This window comes from Balaenoptera ricei, chromosome 3 (genome assembly GCF_028023285.1).
Source record: "Balaenoptera ricei isolate mBalRic1 chromosome 3, mBalRic1.hap2, whole genome shotgun sequence".
NCBI lineage: Eukaryota > Metazoa > Chordata > Mammalia > Artiodactyla > Balaenopteridae > Balaenoptera > Balaenoptera ricei.
In genome coordinates this window covers 151111328-151131393 of record NC_082641.1, presented here as the reverse complement: position 1 = coordinate 151131393, position 20066 = coordinate 151111328, and the positions used below count along the sequence as shown (strand labels likewise).

Below are 20066 nucleotides of genomic sequence, written 5' to 3'. Positions count from 1 at the left end.
TCTTGTCTATAAAATGGGGGTAGTAAGACCCACCTTCCAGGGCAGTTGTGTCGAGGTAGTTTATGTACAGTGTGTAGCCTGTGATAGGCATTCATGTGGGGCTACTTCCCTCCCAGTCTACTTCTGAGCCTTCATCCCACATCTTCCGTCTCTTTTTTCTCCTCTCTTTCTCTCTTCTCATGCTTTCTCCACCCAGGGTGCAAGTGGCAAGGTTGCCCTGGGGCCCTCCCATTTCCCTCCGTTACCCTCAGCCTGGGAGGGTGAATGGCCAGAACATGGTCACAGAGCCAAGAAGCGGTGACCCTTCTTCACCCGGCTGCAATGCCCTGCTCTGATTTTCCGCATCAGAAATGGAGAACGCGTGGTTCTAACAAAGGGCTTTTGTGCTGCTTCTAGATGCTAGAGGCTGGGGTGCGTGCTGGTAAATACTTCACAACCAGCTCTCTGATGGGAAGCCCTGCTTTGTGGCATTTGCCATTTTCCATGGTGTAAATACTCCCACCATGGCCAGTTTCAATAAGATACTACCCAACAGAGTTGGGAACAGATGCATGAAATCGGCTCATTATGGGTGTATTTGGACACAGAAATGTACAAATGGATATGTCAGTGGTTTATGGAAACAAGAGAAGGGAATCCTTTGAATCAGGACTTTCAGAAAACCAGGGCCCGGTGGCCACAAAAGCCAGGCTGCCCTCCCATCACATTCAGCCTGATGCTCTAATAAAAGTGCTGCCCCCTCTCTCTGGAGTGTCTGAACTCACATGTCCCTTGACATCATCCATATTCTGTGATATCTTTTCACTTACTTATCAGATATGTCTTAGTATTTAACCAGGGCCACACAGCGCTACATCCTGTGGAAATGGCCTCCCCAGGGGCTCCTCTGCCCAGCTGCCCCTGCCCTGGTCCAAAGCTACCATCATCTCTTGTCTGCAAACACCGTGGCCTCCATCTGGTCTCCTGCTTTTTTTCTTGCCAGGCTGTAATCCAGTCTCCATGTGGCAGCCAAAACTGTCTTTTTAAAGATGTAAATCTTGTCATTCCCTTCGTAAAGGCCCTTCCTTCAGTGGCTTTCTACTTCAGGGTTTCAAATAATCCGAACTTCTGGCCTTGGCCCAGCGTGCCCTGCCTGCTCTGGCCCATGCCTGCCAGGGTGATCTCGTACAGGACCGCGCTCTGCTCACTCCTGGACTTCAGCCACCTCCTGCCAGTTCCTAGAAGGCTCCAGGCCCTTTCCCATCCCACAGTCTGCCTGCACCACTCTGTCACCATTCTCCTCATGCCTCCTTGCCTCGGAGGTCTTTGCTTTATGTCACCTCCCTAGAGGGGTCTTGCTGACCGCTCCATTTAATGTAGCATCCTTTTCCCACTCATTCTTTGTCTGGCATCCTGGTTGTTTCCAGCAATGCATCAATCAAAAACTAGTATTATCCTGTATCCTTAGCGATCATGTATACTTGTATACGTGTCTCTCTCCCCAACTAGACTGAGCTACTTGAGGCTAGGAGTCATGTCTGTCTCATTCACTTTAGTATGCCCAGCATCTAATAGAGTACAGAGTGTTTGGAACATCACTGGTGACTTCGTGAATTAATAGATGAGTGATTTTGGATGGATGGATGGCAATGGATAGGTAGACAGATGGATGTTTGGTTGGATGAATGATGAATGGATGTTCAGTTGGGTGGACGATGATGGGTGAATAATGGCAGGTGGATGAATGGATGGATAGATATGAATGAATGAAAACTTTCCCACTACGCTGTCAGCTTCTTCAGGGCAAGTACCACATCAGCTCTGAATCCTTAGTGCCTAGCACAGTGCCTGCACAAGGACAGGCACTTGGTAAATTTTGGTGGTTGAGTGAGCAAATGAATGAAAGAATAAATGGATGAGGTGACCCTGAGACAAGTCCTGTCACAGCTTCTTTCTCTATTTGGAATGTCCTCCTGACCCACCCTACCCCCTGGCTCCTGTTCCTTCACACATGGGTTGTGTGATGGCATTTTGTATCCCCAGGGGGCGACCTGACCTCGGTGGACCCCATGGTCCTGGAGCAGTATGTAGTGGTGGCAGACTACCAGAAGCAGGAGAGCTCGGAGATCAGCCTCAGCGTGGGGCAAGTGGTAGACATCATCGAGAAGAACGAGTCAGGTAGGGGACCTAGACCACCTCCCTTCCACCCTACACTGTCACCAAGCCTCTGGGACAGGAAACGCTTGGGAGTGCAGAAGCTGCAATGGCCAATCCAGGCTGGTCAGTTTCCACGGATCTGGTTGATGGCCTCCTAGAAAGCTGGCCTTGTTTGATCATAGTGCTTGAGTACTCCACTTGGTCACAGCTCACCAGCATCCTGTTGGGTCAGATGTTGTCGACTTGTCCTGAGGTTCACATTTTATGAACATTCCTTCTGGTTTCAGAGTACTTGGAGACACGGAGTCCAGCATTCCACTGGAAATTTGCTCTGTTGATTTGCCTTTGGCTACCATGGGAGTCCTCATGAAGGTTCTGTCAGCTGTGGGCTCTGGTGGGATGGACACACTGCCTCAGCCCACATGCCATCACAGGGACCACTGGTCACGTACAGGCAGACCTCAGAGATACTGTGGGTTTGGTTCCAGACCACTGCAATAAAGCGAGTCACATGAATTTTTTGGTTTCCCAGTGCAAAAGAAAGTTACATTTATACTATACTGTAGCCTATTAAGTGTGCAGTAGTCTTATGTCAAAAAAACAATGTACATACCTTAATTTAAAAATACTTTATTGCTAAAAAATGCTAACCGTCATCTGAGCCTCCAGCGAGTCATAATCTTTTTGCAATAGTAACATCAAAGATCACTGATCACAGATCAGCATAACAAATATAATAAGAGTGAAAAAGTTTGAAATACCGGGAGAATTACCGAAATGTGACACAGAGACACGAAGTGAGCAAATGCTATAGGAAAAATGACACCAATAGACTTGCTTGATGCAGGGTTGCTGCAAACCTCCAATCTGTAAAAAACACATTATCCATGAAGTGCAGTAAAGCAAAGCACAGTAAAACGAGGTCTGCCTGTACATTGGCCGGGACAGAATGTGATGTGACTGAGACACTTAGCCTGGGTTTCCACCTGAACTCTGCATTTCACAGCCATCCAGGTCACTTCGTTAAGGAGGCTGCTTCAAGGATTAAATGGGGCAGTACATAGAGAGTGCCTAAGCCTGTGTTTGGCACATAGATGCTCAAAAATGTGTTTCCTTCCCTTTTGCCTTCTTTAGCTGCAATAGGGCATTGGTACCATTGAAGACAGAGAGCAAGGAGCAAGGGATGAGTGGATCCTTTCCAGGAAAAAGTGGCATAAACCCCCACTGGCTTTGTTGTAGCTAAAATGTGACATTGACTAGCAATATTAGTGGGCCAATCTCTGTGATATCCCAGTGACTAGTTAAGGTCCAACAAACAGGGAAAGACTGTTTCCAGCAGCCTCTGCAGCATGTTTCCATTAGTCAGGAGATGAGCATTAGCCAACCAAAACTTCTTGATTACACAGTACAGCAGTTGTTATCCCTGCTTCACAGCTGAAGACACCAAGACTCCAAGTGACTCAGTCACTCACCCCAGATCTTGTGACAGGTTGCCGAGCTGGAGTTCCTAACCAATTCCAGCTGGCCCCAAGGCCATGTGACGTTCTAATTCCTAGAAATGAGTACAGGCAGTCTGTGGGTATGACCGGGACGCTCCGTGGGGATGGAAGAAGGGAGCACCCACCCACCCCCACCCCGCTTTGCTTTGCCCGCTTGAGCGACGTCAGGAAGAACACGTTGCTGGGAGAAGGGGAGGAGGCAGGATGGGGTGGGGGCCAAGCCTGGTGTGTCTAGAGGACAGCAGGGAAAAGGCATATGTCCAGATCGTCAAGTGGCCAACAAACTCAACATTTGTTTTTAATTACCTTTTACTTACCCAAGTAATATATGGCTGTGTTCTTCTTGAAACATTAATGATAAAGTTAAAATCTATTTTTTTCCGCTAGTTTCAGGCCTAGTCCCCTTTCCAGACCCAGATTGCCCTTCTATCAGTTTGGGGTGAATGCTTCTTGATAAATGTATACACACATGTGTATAAATATGTGTACAGTGATAGGACTTCCCTGGTGGCGCAGTGGTTAAGAATCCGCCTGCCAATGCAGGGGACACAGGTTCGAGCCCTGGTCAGGGAAGATCCCACATGCCGCGGAGCAACTAAGCACCGTGCACCACAACTACTGAGCCTGTGCTCTAGAGCCCGCGAGCCACAACTACTGAGCCCACGTGCTGCAACTACTGAAGCCCACACACCTAGAGCCTGTGCTCTGCAACAAGAGAAGCCACCGCAATGAGAAGGCTGCACACCGCAACAAAGAGTAGACCCCACTCGCCGCAACTAGAGAAAGCCCGCGCGCAGCAACGAAGACCCAGCGCGGCCATAAATGAATAAATAAATTTATTTTTAAGAAAACTCTGTACAGGTATATATGTATGTACACAGTGTACACATTTGTACACGTGTGTATACATATATGTGCACATGCGTACATATATATAACTATATACACGCATACATACACATCATATTTCATGGGTCTATATATAATTTTGTAGGTTTTTTAAGCCCAGTGGTGTATCATTCTATACATTTTGACCTGCAACATGCTTATTCTTAAGTCAACATTTAGCTCTTATTCTTTTAACATCTGCATACTATTTGAAAATATGGCATACTATAAGCCATATCTTCCTTTAGTATGAACAGTATATCTGTGTGCACATTGGTGAGTGTTTCTTTAGGTTAGGTATGCAGAAGACTGCTGGACCATAAGATATGCATACTTTAAATGTTAAGATACAGCCAAATGACCTGCTTCCAAACTGTGGCCATACCAATTTACTCTCCCTCCAGCAAAGCATGAGGCATTTGTGCCAGTAGTTAAGAGCTGAGGCTGTGAAGCCAGATGGCCTGGGTCGAATCCCGGCTATGCCACTTTCTTTGTGACCTTGGTCAAGTCACTGCCCCTCTCTGAGCTTGGCTTCTCCATCTGTAAAATGGGGCAGTAATAGAATGCAGCTCACAGGCAGCTGTGAGGACTCAGCCAGTCAGTAGTAGATGTGAAGCACTGAGACAGTCTGGCGCATCTTTGCTGTCATTGCTGTTGTGACACGTTCCTTAACCCCGCACGGATACCTACAAATAGGAGTCCTTAGGAAGGCATATATGGCATATTTCTGATTTCTGGTTTTCCGCAGGTTTATCAACCCCATTCATTCACACACACACACACACTTCCCAGCCACCAAAACGTGTATTTTAAAAGGTGCACCCAGTCGAGTAAAGCAGAAGGTGGCTTCTACCTCAGGGAGCTCAAAAGCAGAGGCCTCCCTGTAAGACCAGGAAGCTAGTCCAGAGTCTGCCCCTTCCTTCTCTTCTCCTTTGGGGTCTCCAGGGCCTGGAGGTTTGTGATCTTGGGGAGCAGATCCTATTTTTCCATTTATGCTGTGCAGAGCCAGCTGGGCCCTGTATTAACTTCCTGTGGCTGCTATAACGAATTACCACAAATTCAGTGACTTACACCAACACAAATTTATCATCATATGGTTCTAGAGGTTAGAAGCCCAAAATGGGCCCCAGTGGATGAAAATAAAGGCACTGCTGGGGCTTTGTTCCCTTCTGCAGGCCTGGGTAGCATCTGCTTCTTTGCCTTTTCCATTCTCTAGAGGCCAGCCACATCCCTTGGCTCGTGACCCCTTCCTCCACCTTCAGAACCAGCAGTGTTTCCCCTCTCTGTGCCTTTCTTCCTTACCCACATCTCCCCCTGACCCTTCTTCTGCCTGCCTTGTGATTATACTGGGCCCCCCCAGCTAAGCCAGGATAACCTCCTATTTGGGAGTTCGGCTGATTAGCAACCTTAATCCCATCTGTGACCTTAATTCGAACTCTTTGCCATGTGCGTTGTTATTCTGCCTACCACAGGCTCCATGAGAGCCCTTTCTCTAAAACGGGAGGGCCCGAGTCTCAGTGAACAGCCTCTCAAACTGTTATATCTGCAGCCAGATTTACCTTGACACGAACAGATGCAAAATCAGTGTCTCAGATAAGTTATTAGGGCAGTGGTTTCAGTATCAGAGAGCCCTGGGTGCAAGTCTCAGCTCAGCCGTAAGCCGTGTGAACTTGCACGAGTCTTGCCTCTTGGAGCGTCAGTTTTCTCGTCGGTGCAGTAGGAATAATAATGTGAAGATGATATAAGATAATGCAAGTAAAATGATTAGTGCCTTGCACAGCTTAGTGAAGGGAGCTACGTTCTCTACTCTCATCCTTTAGGACAACCTCTCTCCCCACCCCCATCCCCGACTCCCGAGCAGGTTTCCTGTTAGCCTGTCTCTAGCAGTTAGCAGTCAGCTAACATGGGTAGTTGTGTTCTACTAATAAAATGGTGACTTTTGAGCCTTACGCTGAGCGTTGGTTCCTGTAGCGGCTGAATCTAATATTGTATTCTGACGCCCGGCCCTCACACCTGACCCAACTAACATCAGTCTGCACCCTCATTTTCCCAGGTTGGTGGTTCGTCAGCACCGCTGAAGAGCAGGGCTGGGTCCCTGCAACCTGCCTCGAAGGACAGGATGGTGTGCAGGATGAGTTTTCCCTACAGCCTGAAGAAGGTAGGAAGCAGCCGGGGCCTCCGGCTCACTGCGGAGACCTGTGCCGCCGGCCGTCACCCATGTGAGGGCCTCCTCACCCAATCCCGTCCCTTCAGCCTCTGCCTCCCAGCCTCAGTGGCTCACAAGCTCAGGCCCAAGAGCCTGTGTACCTGAAGCCAGGCCCTGGGGTTGGGGCAGAGCAAGCCCGCCCTTTCTTAGGGGCCTTGGGGAGCCAACCCAGGTGAGCCTGGCTGGAGCTGGGGCCCTGATACCTCCATGGGACCTCAATGGGGCCCAGCCAGATCGCTGTCAACACCTCACCCTTCCTCCCTTGAATTATTCTGACGGCCAAGGTGCTGGGGCTGCTCCAAGCTCATTTACAAGACATCTGAAGCCATCCGTAAAGATCTCTGCTTTGTCTGCTTTCTGTGTTGGTTTAATGGCCCGGACTGGGTGTCGGGATCAGAGCTGACCCTCTCCACTCACCCACACACACTTCTGTTTCCCAGAGAACTTTCCCTACAGGTATCCTAAAGAGTGGTTCCCGCTGTGTCAGAAATCTTAAGGCCCAGCCAACTCCCCTTTCCCTCCAGGAGCATTCCTAAATCTAGAGTATGAGTTCACTTTAGCTAATAAACAGTAGGGTTTTGGAGTCAGACCTGAACTTGACTCTCACCACTGAATTTGAATTTGTACCACTTACTGGCTGAGCGGTCTTGGGCCGCAACTTAACCTTTCTATGCCTCAGCCACCTCCTCTAAAAATGGAAACGATGGTATCTACGTCATGGGATTTTTTTTTTTTTTTAATTAGATCCCACATGCAAAGCACTTGGCAAAGAACCTAAAACAATAAATAACTAGGAACAGTTATTATCATAGAGCTATGCCTTACCTAGGGTTGAATATTTGGGGCTTTTAGTTGACTGTTTAGAAAACACAAAGCCACTTGAGTATGTATTTAACAGAAAAGAGGGTAAGGAGAAGGGATATTTCTATGCTCAAAGGTTAGCAAAAAAAAGAAATGCATACGTGGTTTGCATTTAGTTTTATTGCAACCAGCACCCGCAGAGTAAAATGCCTTTTGTTTTGCTCTGCGTTTTGGGGGCCCACCAGGCTCTAGGGGCGGGGCTAATGAGGAGAAAGTGCAAAAATCAACTCAGATTAAGGGGTAGTCATGTGCTGCGTGGAAACTATAGCTCCCTTAGACAGTTTATGATGCCTGCCTACCACGGGGCATGTCTCTGTAAGGGACTGATTATTGTCCCCATTTTACAGATGAGAAAAGAAGCTCAGAAAGTAGAGACACTTGCCCGGGGTCACACAGCTAGAAGATGGGAGAGAGACCACATTTTCCTAAGGGTTTGTACATTTCTTCCCCCTGCCATGAGGGCTTCTCTTAGTGCCTCTTCATAATCATGCTGGGAGTAGCATTGTGTCTATTGGGTGGCTCTTCACTCAAGTTCAAGGTTAGTACTCAGGGATTCGGTCCTTCTTAGACACCTGGGGCGTGGCATAGACTCAGAAATAATTGCTCCTAAGTGGGAGCACGTGCTTGGTGCCGCCTTTGCCTCAAGACACTGGAAGTGCTTTCTTCTTACCTCTGCCTTCTGCCCTTCGCCCCCACATGCCGCCCATCCAGTCTCATGGAGATACTGGTCTCTGCCCCGGCCCATGGGCCGCCGCCGGACTCTGGGGGACCTGTATGCCATCAGCTGGCGTCAAGGTGCCTACCTCGGAGTTTTCCTCCCCGCTCGGTATTCGGAACCGGGTCCCTGCATCTGCATGCTCTGGGACTGCCCGTGCCTGCTGCATGTGAGAAACGGTGATCTGGTCTGTACCGTGTGTGTTGGCATGTAGGTTTGGGAGGAGGGAGCTTAGGGTGTTTGTCAGCCTGGGGCCCTAAAGTTTCCCAGGTTAAAAAATGAAGCCTGGGGGCCCCTGTAATGCTGAGCCAGTGACCTGTTCCCTTCATCAGGTGCATTTGAGTGGCCAGGGAAAAGAAACCCACGTCAAACCAGCTTAAGCAAAAGGGAAGTGTATTGACTCATATCATTGAAAACCCTAGGGTAGGGTCAGCTTCTAGCATGGCTGGATCCAGGAGCTTGAAAATGTCTGCCAACTGAAGAAAAATGCCCAACCAAGAAGTTGTGAGTTAAGTTTTATACAGGCACCTTATTGAGGACTCTAGGCCGGGAGACAGCCTCTCAGATAGCTCTGAGGAACTGCTCCAAAGAGGTAAGGAGGGAGGAACCAGGATACACAGGAGTTTTTGGCTGGAAAAACAAAACAAAACAAAACATGTAGTCTAACATCAAAAGATTACTGCTAATCACAAAAAACAGATAAGTTAATGATTTTAGTGCTTTTCTATGAATAGAAAGATGCAAGAATCTGATCTCATTGAAGTTATTCCTTAGATATGCATCTTAACTATCTAAGGCCAGTATCCAGAGCGCGGAATGCTTCCTGGTTTTCTCCATCCCAAATTCCCCTCAGGGTGCACTGCTGGGGATGACTGCAGTGGCTCATGGCTTGATGGCCGGCAACATTCCCTTTCTACCTGTCCTTGGCACCTGAGGCTTATTCTCGCCACCCTCAGCTCCCATTCTCCACCTTGCTGGAACCATTGTCTCATGGTGACAGTAGTTCCAGGCACCCTTCAGGGACACCCACCAAAGAAAATGCTTCTCCTTCAACACAATCAGTTGGTTCCAACTGACCCAGTTGGGTCACATGCCATCCCTGAACTAGTCACGGTGGCCAGTCACTTTGGCCAGGCCAGCGTCATGCACCCTCCCCATCCCTCTGGGTGGTGGCGAGGTCAGCCTCACCCAAACATGTGGCTGGAGGCTGGCAGTGCCACCAGAGGAAGGGCAGACGGATGGTAAGCAGGCAGTGTTACCCACCGTGCAGTCTACAAGGTCTCCCACTTCCCTTTGTTAGGGAACCCTGAGCATCCTACGGAGCCCAGAGAGGGTCTCTGGGTGCTAGAGAATCCCCAGGAGTCCAGGGCCTGTAGCACTGACAGTACTTAGTCCGGGACCCAGGCAGTGCCCCGTCTCACCTGGCCAGACGAAACCTGTGCATCCACGGGGTTGAGTTACCCCCAGCACCCTTCACAGCACCCATACCCCAGCCTGTATCTGTGAGTGAGGAGAACAGCTGACTGCGCTGTATACAGGATGTGTGCAGCTTGAGTCAGCTCAACCCCCACAGAGCAGGTCAGGGGGCCAGATCAATAAATAAATAAACGCCCTGTGTGTTTTCCGCCTCCCTCTGCACCAGCTGGGAAGGCCACAGGCAGCCTGTGGTGTTTTCCCAGCGAGAGAGAGAGAGAGAGAGAGAGAGAGCCAGCCCGGACACACTAACCATCAACGTCAGCCCACAGCTGGCTCAGTCCCTCCCTGCGGGCTGCAGTGTAACCAAAACAGGAAAGCCCTCTCCTGTCGTCACTGGCTCCCCTGGGACACTCATCTGTTATCTGTCTCAGCAGTCACTGCTGACAGTGTTGGGGATGGGAGCTATGCTCTTGCTCTCTGGAGGGCCCTGGCTGAGTGTGACAATGAACAACCCTGCCAGCGGGGCCCAGCAGGGGGTCGGGGGTACGGTCCTGCTGTGGGAGGGACACAGCCGGAGGCAGCTCTCTTGGCTTTGGGGGTAGGAGGAGCAGGGAACCACTGAGAGTGGGATGGAAGGCACCCCAGTGGTGTTAATGAAAACAGAAGCAGGCAATCATTTCATGATATATATCTCAAATCATTATGTTGTACACCCATAAGTCGATTATATCTCAATTAAAAAAATAAATTTTAAAAAATAAAATTGAAGCTTCAGGCGTGGTTGGATCCAGGGGCTTGAAAACAATGAAAAAGGGACATCAGCTACCAGCTAGGTAATGAACATTGCTAGCTGTCTCCTCCCTGGTAGTGATTCCACCCCAAACTATGCTGCCAAATACAGCTTGTCCCTGACCCTCCGCCACTAAGAACTGCAGAGGAGCCACAGAGGGTTTAACATCCGCCCCGCCCCTGCTGCAGCATGAGCAAGGTGACTCCCACCAGGCCTTCGGGACTTGTTCATTTACTAAACATTGACTATTTTACTAAATAGTTCCTAAATATTCCCAGTACCGTGCCCAGTGCTAGAAGTAGAGGAATGAACAAGACAGACTCAAACCCCTGCCTTCCTGGAGCTCTTACTCTAGCGGGGGAAACAGACATGGAACATAATATAAGTAAATTATCTGGTATGTTAGAAGGTAATTCCTGGTAAGGGGGGAAAATAAACCCAGGTAAGGGGGAAGAGGGTGCCATGGGTCTGGGTATTACATAAGGCAAGGTCAAGGAAGGTGACCTTGAGGCACAGATTTGAGGAAGGTGAGTGCAAATGTATGATGCTGAGGGATTTCAGAGGAACTGACCTGCCGTTTGTTCTGTGTCCTGTTGCTGCTTGCACAGGGTCATCCAGGGCTAAGTGAGGGTCGCTTATTGGGGGCCAGGGGTGGGGGGGTGGGAACAGAGATGGTGCACAGAAGTCTTTGGAGGAAATCCGTCCTTACGAGGGCATCTCTCAGATCACAGCCTTGGCCATCAACGTCCCGGGGCTTATAGTGTCCTTGACTTACCCCCAACATCTGTTTGTCCCCACAGAGGAGAAGTACACAGTCATCTACCCATACACAGCTCGTGACCAAGATGAAATGAACCTGGAGAGAGGAGCTGTGGTGGAGGTCATCCAGAAAAACCTGGAAGGCTGGTGGAAGATCAGGTACCCTCTGCAGCTGGGTGGGTTTCAGGTCATATAGGCTCCAGCTGCACAGATATCTGTAAGCAGTTGCAGAGGAGGTGAGGTTTCAGCCTGAGCTATAAAAGGACGCTTCTCCTCTGTGCTGTTTGGCTTCCTTCCCTACCCATATCCTTCTCTAAAACTCCATAATAAGCAAAACCGTCTCTAAACACACTGAACCACTGATAGCAGTAACCCAATTGAGCAAGACTGGTCTCCACCTCCAGATGTGTCTCGTAATGAGTAAGTGGAGGCTGAAGCTGCCCTGTGTGAGTGATCTCCCACTCCAGCCCCGCCCTGAGAGCAACAGGACGCTAAACACCACACGGACAGTAGCCCGTCCTAAAGCTGATCATTTGCCGTCATCTCTCAGAGTCCAGTGGAGACCGGCTTTCCCAACACTTTGTCACAGCTCTTTCACCTATGTGATGGAATTGAAAGCTCATAGGTAGGTAAGGTGGCCAACTCGTCCTGCTCTGCTTGGGACTTTCCCAGTTTTAGTAATGAAAGTCCGGGGAACTCTCCCTCCTTGGTTACCCGGGCGGGCAGGGTGCAACCTCAGGAAATTCGGGCAAGAGAAGAAGCCTGAGGTCCCTGCCACCTGGTGTCTGTGCCGTGATATGAGGCAGGACATTGGGACCACTCACATGGGGCTGAGTGTGTGACCCTTCATTCATTCAGCAAACCTACACCAAAATCTATTTTGGGCCAAGCTCTCTACTGAAAGCTGGTGAGTCAACAGTGAGAAAGAGACAGTAGTTCACACCCACAGGCATAGAAGACAGACTCAGACACGAGTACAGGGCAGGGAGGCGAGTGGGGTGTAGGAGGGCTGCACAGGGGACTTTGGAGCACAGAAGAGGGCTCCTCAGCCCGGGAGTCAGGAAGACTTCCTCAGAACTGAGGTTTGAAGCCAGAGTAATGACAATGATAACTCACATATCTGGAGTGTATGTGTTACCTTGCTGTATAACAATTTATCCCCAAACTTAGAGGCTCTGGAATTCAGGTGGCTCGACTGGGCTCAGGGTCCCTCATGAGGTTGCAGTGGATGTTGCCGCGGTCCTCAGAAGGTTTGACTGAAGCTAGAAAGTGACCGAGCCAGGTTTTGAACCCATACCTTTCTGACCCCAAAGCCCACTCAGCATTGCACGTGTTGCCTCTCTGCTTATGGCTTTGTGCCCCCAAGTGATGAACTATCTCATAGTGATGCCCGGATTGCGTGTAGTCTAACATTTTCCAATTAGCACAAGGTTTAGTCCTTCTCAGAGGATATTTTAAGATTGATAGACACCAAACTGCAGATTGCTGCCTCCTTTTAAGTTTGCTTCCAGTTATAAAGGACTTTTTTTTTTTTTTTTATTGAAACGCAGTGCTATTTAGTTCTTAAGGTGATTCTTGACGAGAGATGTGACCCTGCCATATATCATCTCCAGTCTGTTAGATGTCGTCCCCGAAGGTGTGGGCACCTGTTTTGTGGTTCAGACCAGTGGGGTGCTGGCAATTTTAACAGCCAGCTCTCCAAGGGAAAATGCTCTTGAGTTGCGGTGTTTGCCAATTTCCGTGGTGTAAATACTCCCACCGTGGCAGATTTTAAGCTCCCACTGTGATGGCGCTAAACGCCGAGTTGGGAAGAGAGATGAACAGTTGGCTCTCACAAGTGGTGTGAGCTGGCTCCAGCACACCTCTGGTCCCAATCAACCCCTCTGGTCATGCTATTCAACCGAGTTCCATAGTGCAGAGAATTAAATGATTGTTACATTCGTTCAGTTCCCTTTGGAATTCAGTGAGCTGGTCTGTCAGGGTCTCAGTCACTCCGAAGCTCAGTGACCTGTGGTAACCCTGGAACCAACCCCCGACCTGCTTCGTTCTCATCTGAATGCGTGTTTAATCTCCTCGTTAAGCAATATGACTGGAGGCCCCCCCTGCCTATGCCAGGCTTTGTGCCGGGAGCTGGGGCTTCTGGGAAGAGGCAGCAAAGCAGCACAGACTCTGGTGCCAGCGTTCTAGGTCTGAATCCATTTCTGACAACCCCCAGGTTGGATGGATGAACTATAGCAATAGCTGTAAAGTGCTTGGAACAGGAATGACGTGGAGTAGGTGCCCACTGAGTGTCACTTATCGTTATCATCATTGTCCCAGTGGGGATGACTGTACGGGGACCAGGACTGTAGCAGAGCTTTGTGGCTGCTCACCCTTGCCAGGTCCACTGGCAGTTTGTCCACTTGTCCCCTTTTTTCTTCACTCAACTCACTGGGAGCGAGGGCCCTCACACACAGAGATGAATCATCCATGATCTCCGCCCCCAGGAGCTCGAGTTCTAAGTGGGGAGACAGGACCGTCACAGCCAAGTGTCACTGTGTGTTATAGGTGCTGGGATTGTGGGGTGTGCAGGAGACATTGGGGGCACCGTGGAGGGAGGCTCGGGAAAGGCTTGCGAGGCGGCATGGTATTAAGCAGAGCTGGGAAAAAGGAGCACAAAAGAGAATGGGCTTTCCAGGCAGAGGGTCTCTAAGAGCAGGGGCAGGGGGGTGAGAGATGGTGGAACTTTTGGGAGAGCGCAAGCTGTGTGTGGGGGTGGGCGGGACGTGAGGTTGCCGTGAGAGCCGAGGCTGGGGACGTAAGGAGAGGCCAGACTGGGGAGGCCCAGCTGAGGGCTTAGGCTTCATCAGGAGGCAGCAAGCGGTGTGCCAGCCCCTGGCCCTGGGCAGTCGTGGTCCATCGCTCCTGCCATCTGGGACCCGAAGTGAGCTTCACAGTAGGAGCGCAGCTTCTTCCCACGGGCCTGGCAGAGCAGCCTGATGGCATCCTTCCCCCTCCTCCCAGGTACCAGGGCAAAGAGGGCTGGGCCCCAGCCTCCTACCTAAAGAAGAGCAGCGGGGAGCCTTTAGCCCCAAAGTTGGGCCCCGGCTCACCCGCCCACGCGGGCGTCCTCGAGCTGGACGGCGTCTCCCGGCAGCAGAACTCGGTGGGCCGGGAGAAGGAGCTGCTCAACAACCAGAGGGATGGCCGGTTTGAAGGCCGCCCGGCGCCCGACAGTGATGTCAAGCAGAGTAAGTGACGCCCACCCGAGCTCCCGGCAGCTGGGCACCTACTACGTGCCAGGCTCTGTGCCCAGAGGTCCTCACATGTTGTCCCTCATCCTCACGGCAGCCCTGCTGCCCGCCATCCTGTAGATAAGAAAACAGGCTCACAAACCCCAGGTCACTTGTTCCAGATCATTCAGCCAGCAAGTTGCAGAACCTGAGCAGAGAGACGTGGCTTTCCTACTCAAACCATGTTTTTTCCACTGTCTCATATCGCCAGAGCTCCTGTTTCTCAAGCCCCTACTAGGTGCCAGGAATCTTATAATCAGTCTCACTGACTCCTTGTAATAACCTTTGAAGGACCTACTCCTTTTATTTTACAGATTAGGAAACAGAGATGAAGGGGTTTGTCCAAGGCCACCCAGCTAGTGAACAGTGGAGCCGGGACTTGAACCCAGGTCCCTCTGACTCAAGTGCCAGTGGTCTCTCTGCAGGGCCTCATTTCTGAGCCAGGGGAAGAAAAAGTGGACCCTGTGTTGGGTTTACTCCGAAGATTGTTCTTTACTCATCTTGCTTTTCAAAGCTTCCTTGTATCTATTTTACCATTTAGTGTTCCCAGCACACCTGAGAGTAGGTTCATTATTGTCTGCTACATACCCAGGATGCCAGCCTCAAGCATGTGACCCTGTACAAGGCAGAAGGAATCTGTCTGTTGGGAAAGGACTAAAAACTAGCCACAAGGGGCTTCCATGGTGGCACAGTAGTTGGGAATCTGCCTGCCAATGGAGGGGACACGGGTTCGAGCCCTGGTCTGGGAAGATCCCACATGCCGCGGAGCAACTAGGCCTGTGAGCCACAATTGCTGAGCCTGCGTGTCTGGAGCCTGTGCTCCGCAACAAGAGAGGCCGCGATAGTGAGAGGCCCGCGCACCGCGATGAAGAGTGGCCCCCACTTGCCTCAACTAGAGAAAGCCCTGGCACAGAAATGAAGACCCAACACAGCCAAAAATAATTAATTAATTAATTAATTAATTAATTAATTAAAAAAAGAATGGTTCATTCATATAAGAAAAAAAAAAAAACTAGCCACAAGGATGCAGTCACTTGCCCCTCGCTGGGCTTCGCCAGCTGTTTAAAGTGACTCTTATGGTCAGTGAACTTCTTGAGTCTCCCAATTGTTCTCAGCCACTCTGAGAAAACACTGACATGCCACGGCAGGAACCTATCATGGCCAAGAGCATAGGAGGATTCCCATTAACACTAGAGGAGAGAGTGAAAATCTGAAAGCCCGTGTCTCTGTTAGGATATATAGGTTCAGATGCTCAAGCAAAGACTCCCCACTACTACCACACACATACACCCAATAACAATGGCTCAAGTAATTTAGATGCTTATTTCTTTCTCACCGAGCAGTCAGGTATATGTCCAGAGCTGCTATGGCAACTCTATCCAGTCACGAGTCTTGTTATGCTGTATCTATCTTGTGTTGCCCTCATCCTCCTGGTCCAGGAGGGCTCACCACTAGTCCAGCCAAGGAGAATGAGGCAGGGAGAGGTGGAAGACTGGACTCAGAAGCTACAGACTTGTTACTCTCTCACATCCCATTGGCCAGAACTTAGTCATATGGCAGTACCTAGCTGCAAGGGAGTCTGGGAAATGTAGTCTTTATAGTAGTAGTCTTGACTGTAGGCAGTCAAGTGGCTAAAACTCTGTTGTGATATTTTTCTAATAGAAGACAGGAGAAATGGGTATTTAAGAGTTTAGCAGTCTCCTCTACACCCCAACTACCAAACTACACCTCTGTGTAGACCCATGCTAAACCAGCTCTGACAGCATGTGGGGTGCCTTCCTCAATGTTCTGCCTTTAGCCAGGAGCCTTGGACCACTGCAGAGTCGTCCCCTTCTTGACCCTGAGACCCAGAGCAGGAGCAGCCCAACTCCAGAGTAAAAACCCCTGAAGTCCTCAGTCCAAGTTTGTTTGGCTCTGTTTATGCATTGTTTAATTTGGGTTTGTTCCAGAGCACAAAGCCAGGGGCAGTAACATTAATGTGTGCTTGCCACATGCCAAGAGCCTCACCTGTATTGTTGACTTTCATCTCCACCACTGCTTCCAGGAGGCAGGCATTATCACCCCCTCTCCAGAAGAGGACCATGCAGCTCAAAGTCACATAACTTGTAGCCTCCCACCTCTGCGTTACTCTGAAGCCTGCACTTGTTGCCTTTGCTGGAAAGCTTTCTATTGCTCCAGGACTAGGCACCATCCCCTTGTTGATGGAGAGTCCTGAACCCAGTCTGAGTGTCCCCTTCCTAGTTGGGCTCCCACAGGAAGCGTCGCAGTCGCTCACTGATGCCTGTGCCAAATGTGATGCCTAATCTCCTGCAGGAGAGAATAGATCTCTCATGGTGTCCACCTCAGGAATTTTATCTGTCGTCTCTTTATAGGATCACCCAAGATGAGACAGAGACCCCCTCCTCGCCGGGATATGACCATAGTAAGTGGACCCTTGCAACTGGGGAGCCAGACCCTGACCTGAGACTAGCCCCCCGACACTCACCTCGCCTTCTCCAAGGATGCACTCTTTCCTGCCCACACAGCAGCCTTGTGAAGCTAATCCCATTGACAGGTGGAAAGACTGAGGTCCAGGGAGATCAAACAGTTCGCCCATGGATTTGTGACAATTAGGTCTCAGGATGTACTTTCTGCTTCCTGAGCCCACTCCGCTTTATCTTAGATAAGTCTTCTCGAATAACGTAACTTGAAACCAAAGTGGGATAAGGCACACGTTTTGCTTGTGGTGCCATTCTGATATTTTACTTTCATACTCCATTTTTAACTCTGTAAGCAATACTTTGAAAATGGGCTTTCTTTTTTTAATGTCTGCCATTTATTGAGCACCTTTTGAGTGCCAGGCAGTATGCCGGTGTTTCACTACATGAACTCGTTGAATGCTCTCCGTGACCCCACCAGGTAGATCCTGTTATTACCCACATCCTACAGGAGATAAAACTGAGGCCTCCAGGAGGGGAAGGGATTTGTCCACAGTCACACCAATGGGTCTGACTTGCAAACCTGTGTTCATTTCACAACCCTTGTTGCCTCTTAAGTTCAGAGAATATTGTCTTGCCCCAAATTTTCATGATTATAGGCAGATGTCCCATGTTTTTTCTCATTGCCCTAAAGCTGAAAGGCCAGTGACCTATCTAGAAGACGATGATCTGAGTGGTCCCCTTTGTTTTGTCCTAGAATCCAAATGGGTCCGCCAGCGCCCCCTTGAGGGTGATTGTGTGCCCCAATCCCTTAGCGCCTCCCATTCAGCGCCATGGGAACGGACTTATAGTGGATTTAACACTGTGTTTAATTGTACCAGCCTCGAGGTCTGCCCAAGCCTCCCATCCCACCCCAAGTGGAGGAAGAATATTACACCATTGCTGAATTCCAGACCACCATCCCTGATGGCATCAGCTTCCAGGCGGGCCTGAAGGTCGAGGTGAGTGGACGTGGTCTCCCTTTGTCTACCTGTGATTCTTTTTTTTTTTTTTTAATTTATTTTTTTGAAGTATAGTTGATTTACAGTGTTGTGTTAATTTCCGCCATACAACAAAGTGATTCAGTTATACATATATACGTGTTCTTTTTCATATTCTTTTCCATCATGGTTTATCCCAGGATATTGAATATCGTTGCCTGTACTATACAGTAGGACGTTGTTGTTTATCCATCCTATATATAATAGTTTGCATCTGCTAATCCCAAATTCCCAGTCTGTCCCTCCCCACCTACCTCCCCCTTGGCAACCACAAGTCTGTTCTGTCTGTCTATGAGTCTGTTTCTGTTTCATAGATAAGTTCATTTGTGTCGTATTTTAGATTCCACATATAAGTGATATCAGATGATGTTTATCTTTCTCTTTCCGACTTACTTCACTTAGGATGGTAATCTCTGGGTCCATTCATGTTGCTGCAAATGGCATTATTTCATTCTTTTTTCTGGCTGACTAGTATTCCATTGTGTGTGTGTGTGTGTGTGTGTGTGTGTGTGTGTGTGTATACACACCACACCTTTATCCATTCATCTGTCAGTGGACGCTTAGGTTGTTTCCATGTCTTGGCTATTGTAAATAGTGCTGCAGTGAACATTGGGGTGCATGTATCTTTTTGAATTAGAGTTCTGTCCGGATATATGCCATTGTCATACGGCAACTCTATTTTTAGTTTTTTGAGGAACCTCCACACCGTGCTCCGTAGTGGCTGCACCAACTCACATTCCTACCAACAGTGTAGGAGGGTTCCCTTTTCTCCACACCCTCTCCAGCATTTATTTGTAGATTTTTTAATGATGACCATTCTGACCCATGTGAGGTGGTACCTCATTGTAATTTTGATTTGCATTTCTCTAATAATTAGCAATGTTGAGCATCTTTTCATGTGCCTGTTGGCCATCTGTATGTCGTCTTTGGAGAAATGTCTGTTTACGTCTTCTGCCCATTTTTCAATTGGGTTGTCTGGTTTTTTGTTGTTGAGTTACATGAGCTGTTTGTATATTTTGGAAATTAAGCCCGTGTTGGTCGTATCATTTGCAAATAATTTTTTTCAGTCCATGGGTTGTCTTTTCGTTTTGTTTGTGGTTTCCTTTGCTGTACAAAAGCTTGTACTACTTGTGATTTTTGATTCTAGGCACCATCTCCTATTTCTGTATTCTTTTTTTTTTTTTAGTAACAGCTTTATTGAGATATAATTCACATACCATACGATTCAGTGATTTAAGGTATAAAATTCAGTGGTTTTTAGTTTAATTACAGAGTTGTGCAACCATTACCACAATCAACGTTAGAACATTTCATCACCCAAATAAGAAACCCTATACACATTAGCAGTCCCTCCCCACGTCCCCTCAGTCCCTCTCAGTGCCCCTGCCCTAGCCCTAGGCAACCACTGATCTATTTCCTGTGTCTATAGATTTGCCTCTTTTTATCACCTCCTCCTTCCTTGATTGCCTCTCCTCTCCCCTTTACTTCCCACTTCTTTGCTTGTCTACTCCGTTCCCTGTGTAAAGGCCATCATAAATCCTTTCTCCCCTCCCATTTCTCTTTTCTTTCTCATGGGGTTAGAGCTTGAAGGTGTTTCCCATGTTTCCAGGAGAGCCTGTAAGTAATGGAATAGCAGTTAGGTGCCGGCCACTGCACTAAACACCTCACATGCCATATCTCGCCTAATCATATCATCATTTACTCTTGTGAGGCAGGACTATTACAATCCCCATTTTTCAGAGGAGGAAGTTGTGGCTCAGAAAAAAGGTGCTGTCCAAGGTCACACAGCCAAAAGGTGGCAGAGTCAGGATTTGAACCCATGTCTGTCTCCAGATTAGAACCAGGGCTATTGACAGCCTGCTGTTTATCTGCCCAGTATTTGGGGATCTCAGGAGGATGGAGACCATATCTGTTTTTTACTTCTGTATCCCCACAGCTAGCACAGTGCCTGGCACGTGATAGATTTGCAATAAATGTTGTTGAATCAATGAAAATCCATCTCCCCGCTAGCCTCCTGCTAACACCCAGAAAACCAGGGGAGTGTTTTCTTCTTCATTCTCATCCCTA

At 48.9% G+C, this 20066-nt stretch overlaps 1 protein-coding gene across 2 annotated transcripts in view; it reads left to right on the top strand.

The window, feature by feature from the left end:
- SH3PXD2B (SH3 and PX domains 2B) overlaps positions 1–20066 on the top strand; it is a 112591-nt gene that overhangs the window by 78452 nt on the left and 14073 nt on the right. For both annotated transcript variants that reach the window (XM_059917680.1, XM_059917679.1), the window contains exons 7-12: positions 2023–2157; positions 6577–6681; positions 11312–11429; positions 14274–14500; positions 16915–16964; positions 17841–17960. In XM_059917680.1, the coding sequence (XP_059773663.1) occupies positions 2023–2157; positions 6577–6681; positions 11312–11429; positions 14274–14500; positions 16915–16964; positions 17841–17960 (755 nt within the window). The remainder of the gene's footprint in view (positions 1–2022; positions 2158–6576; positions 6682–11311; positions 11430–14273; positions 14501–16914; positions 16965–17840; positions 17961–20066) is intronic.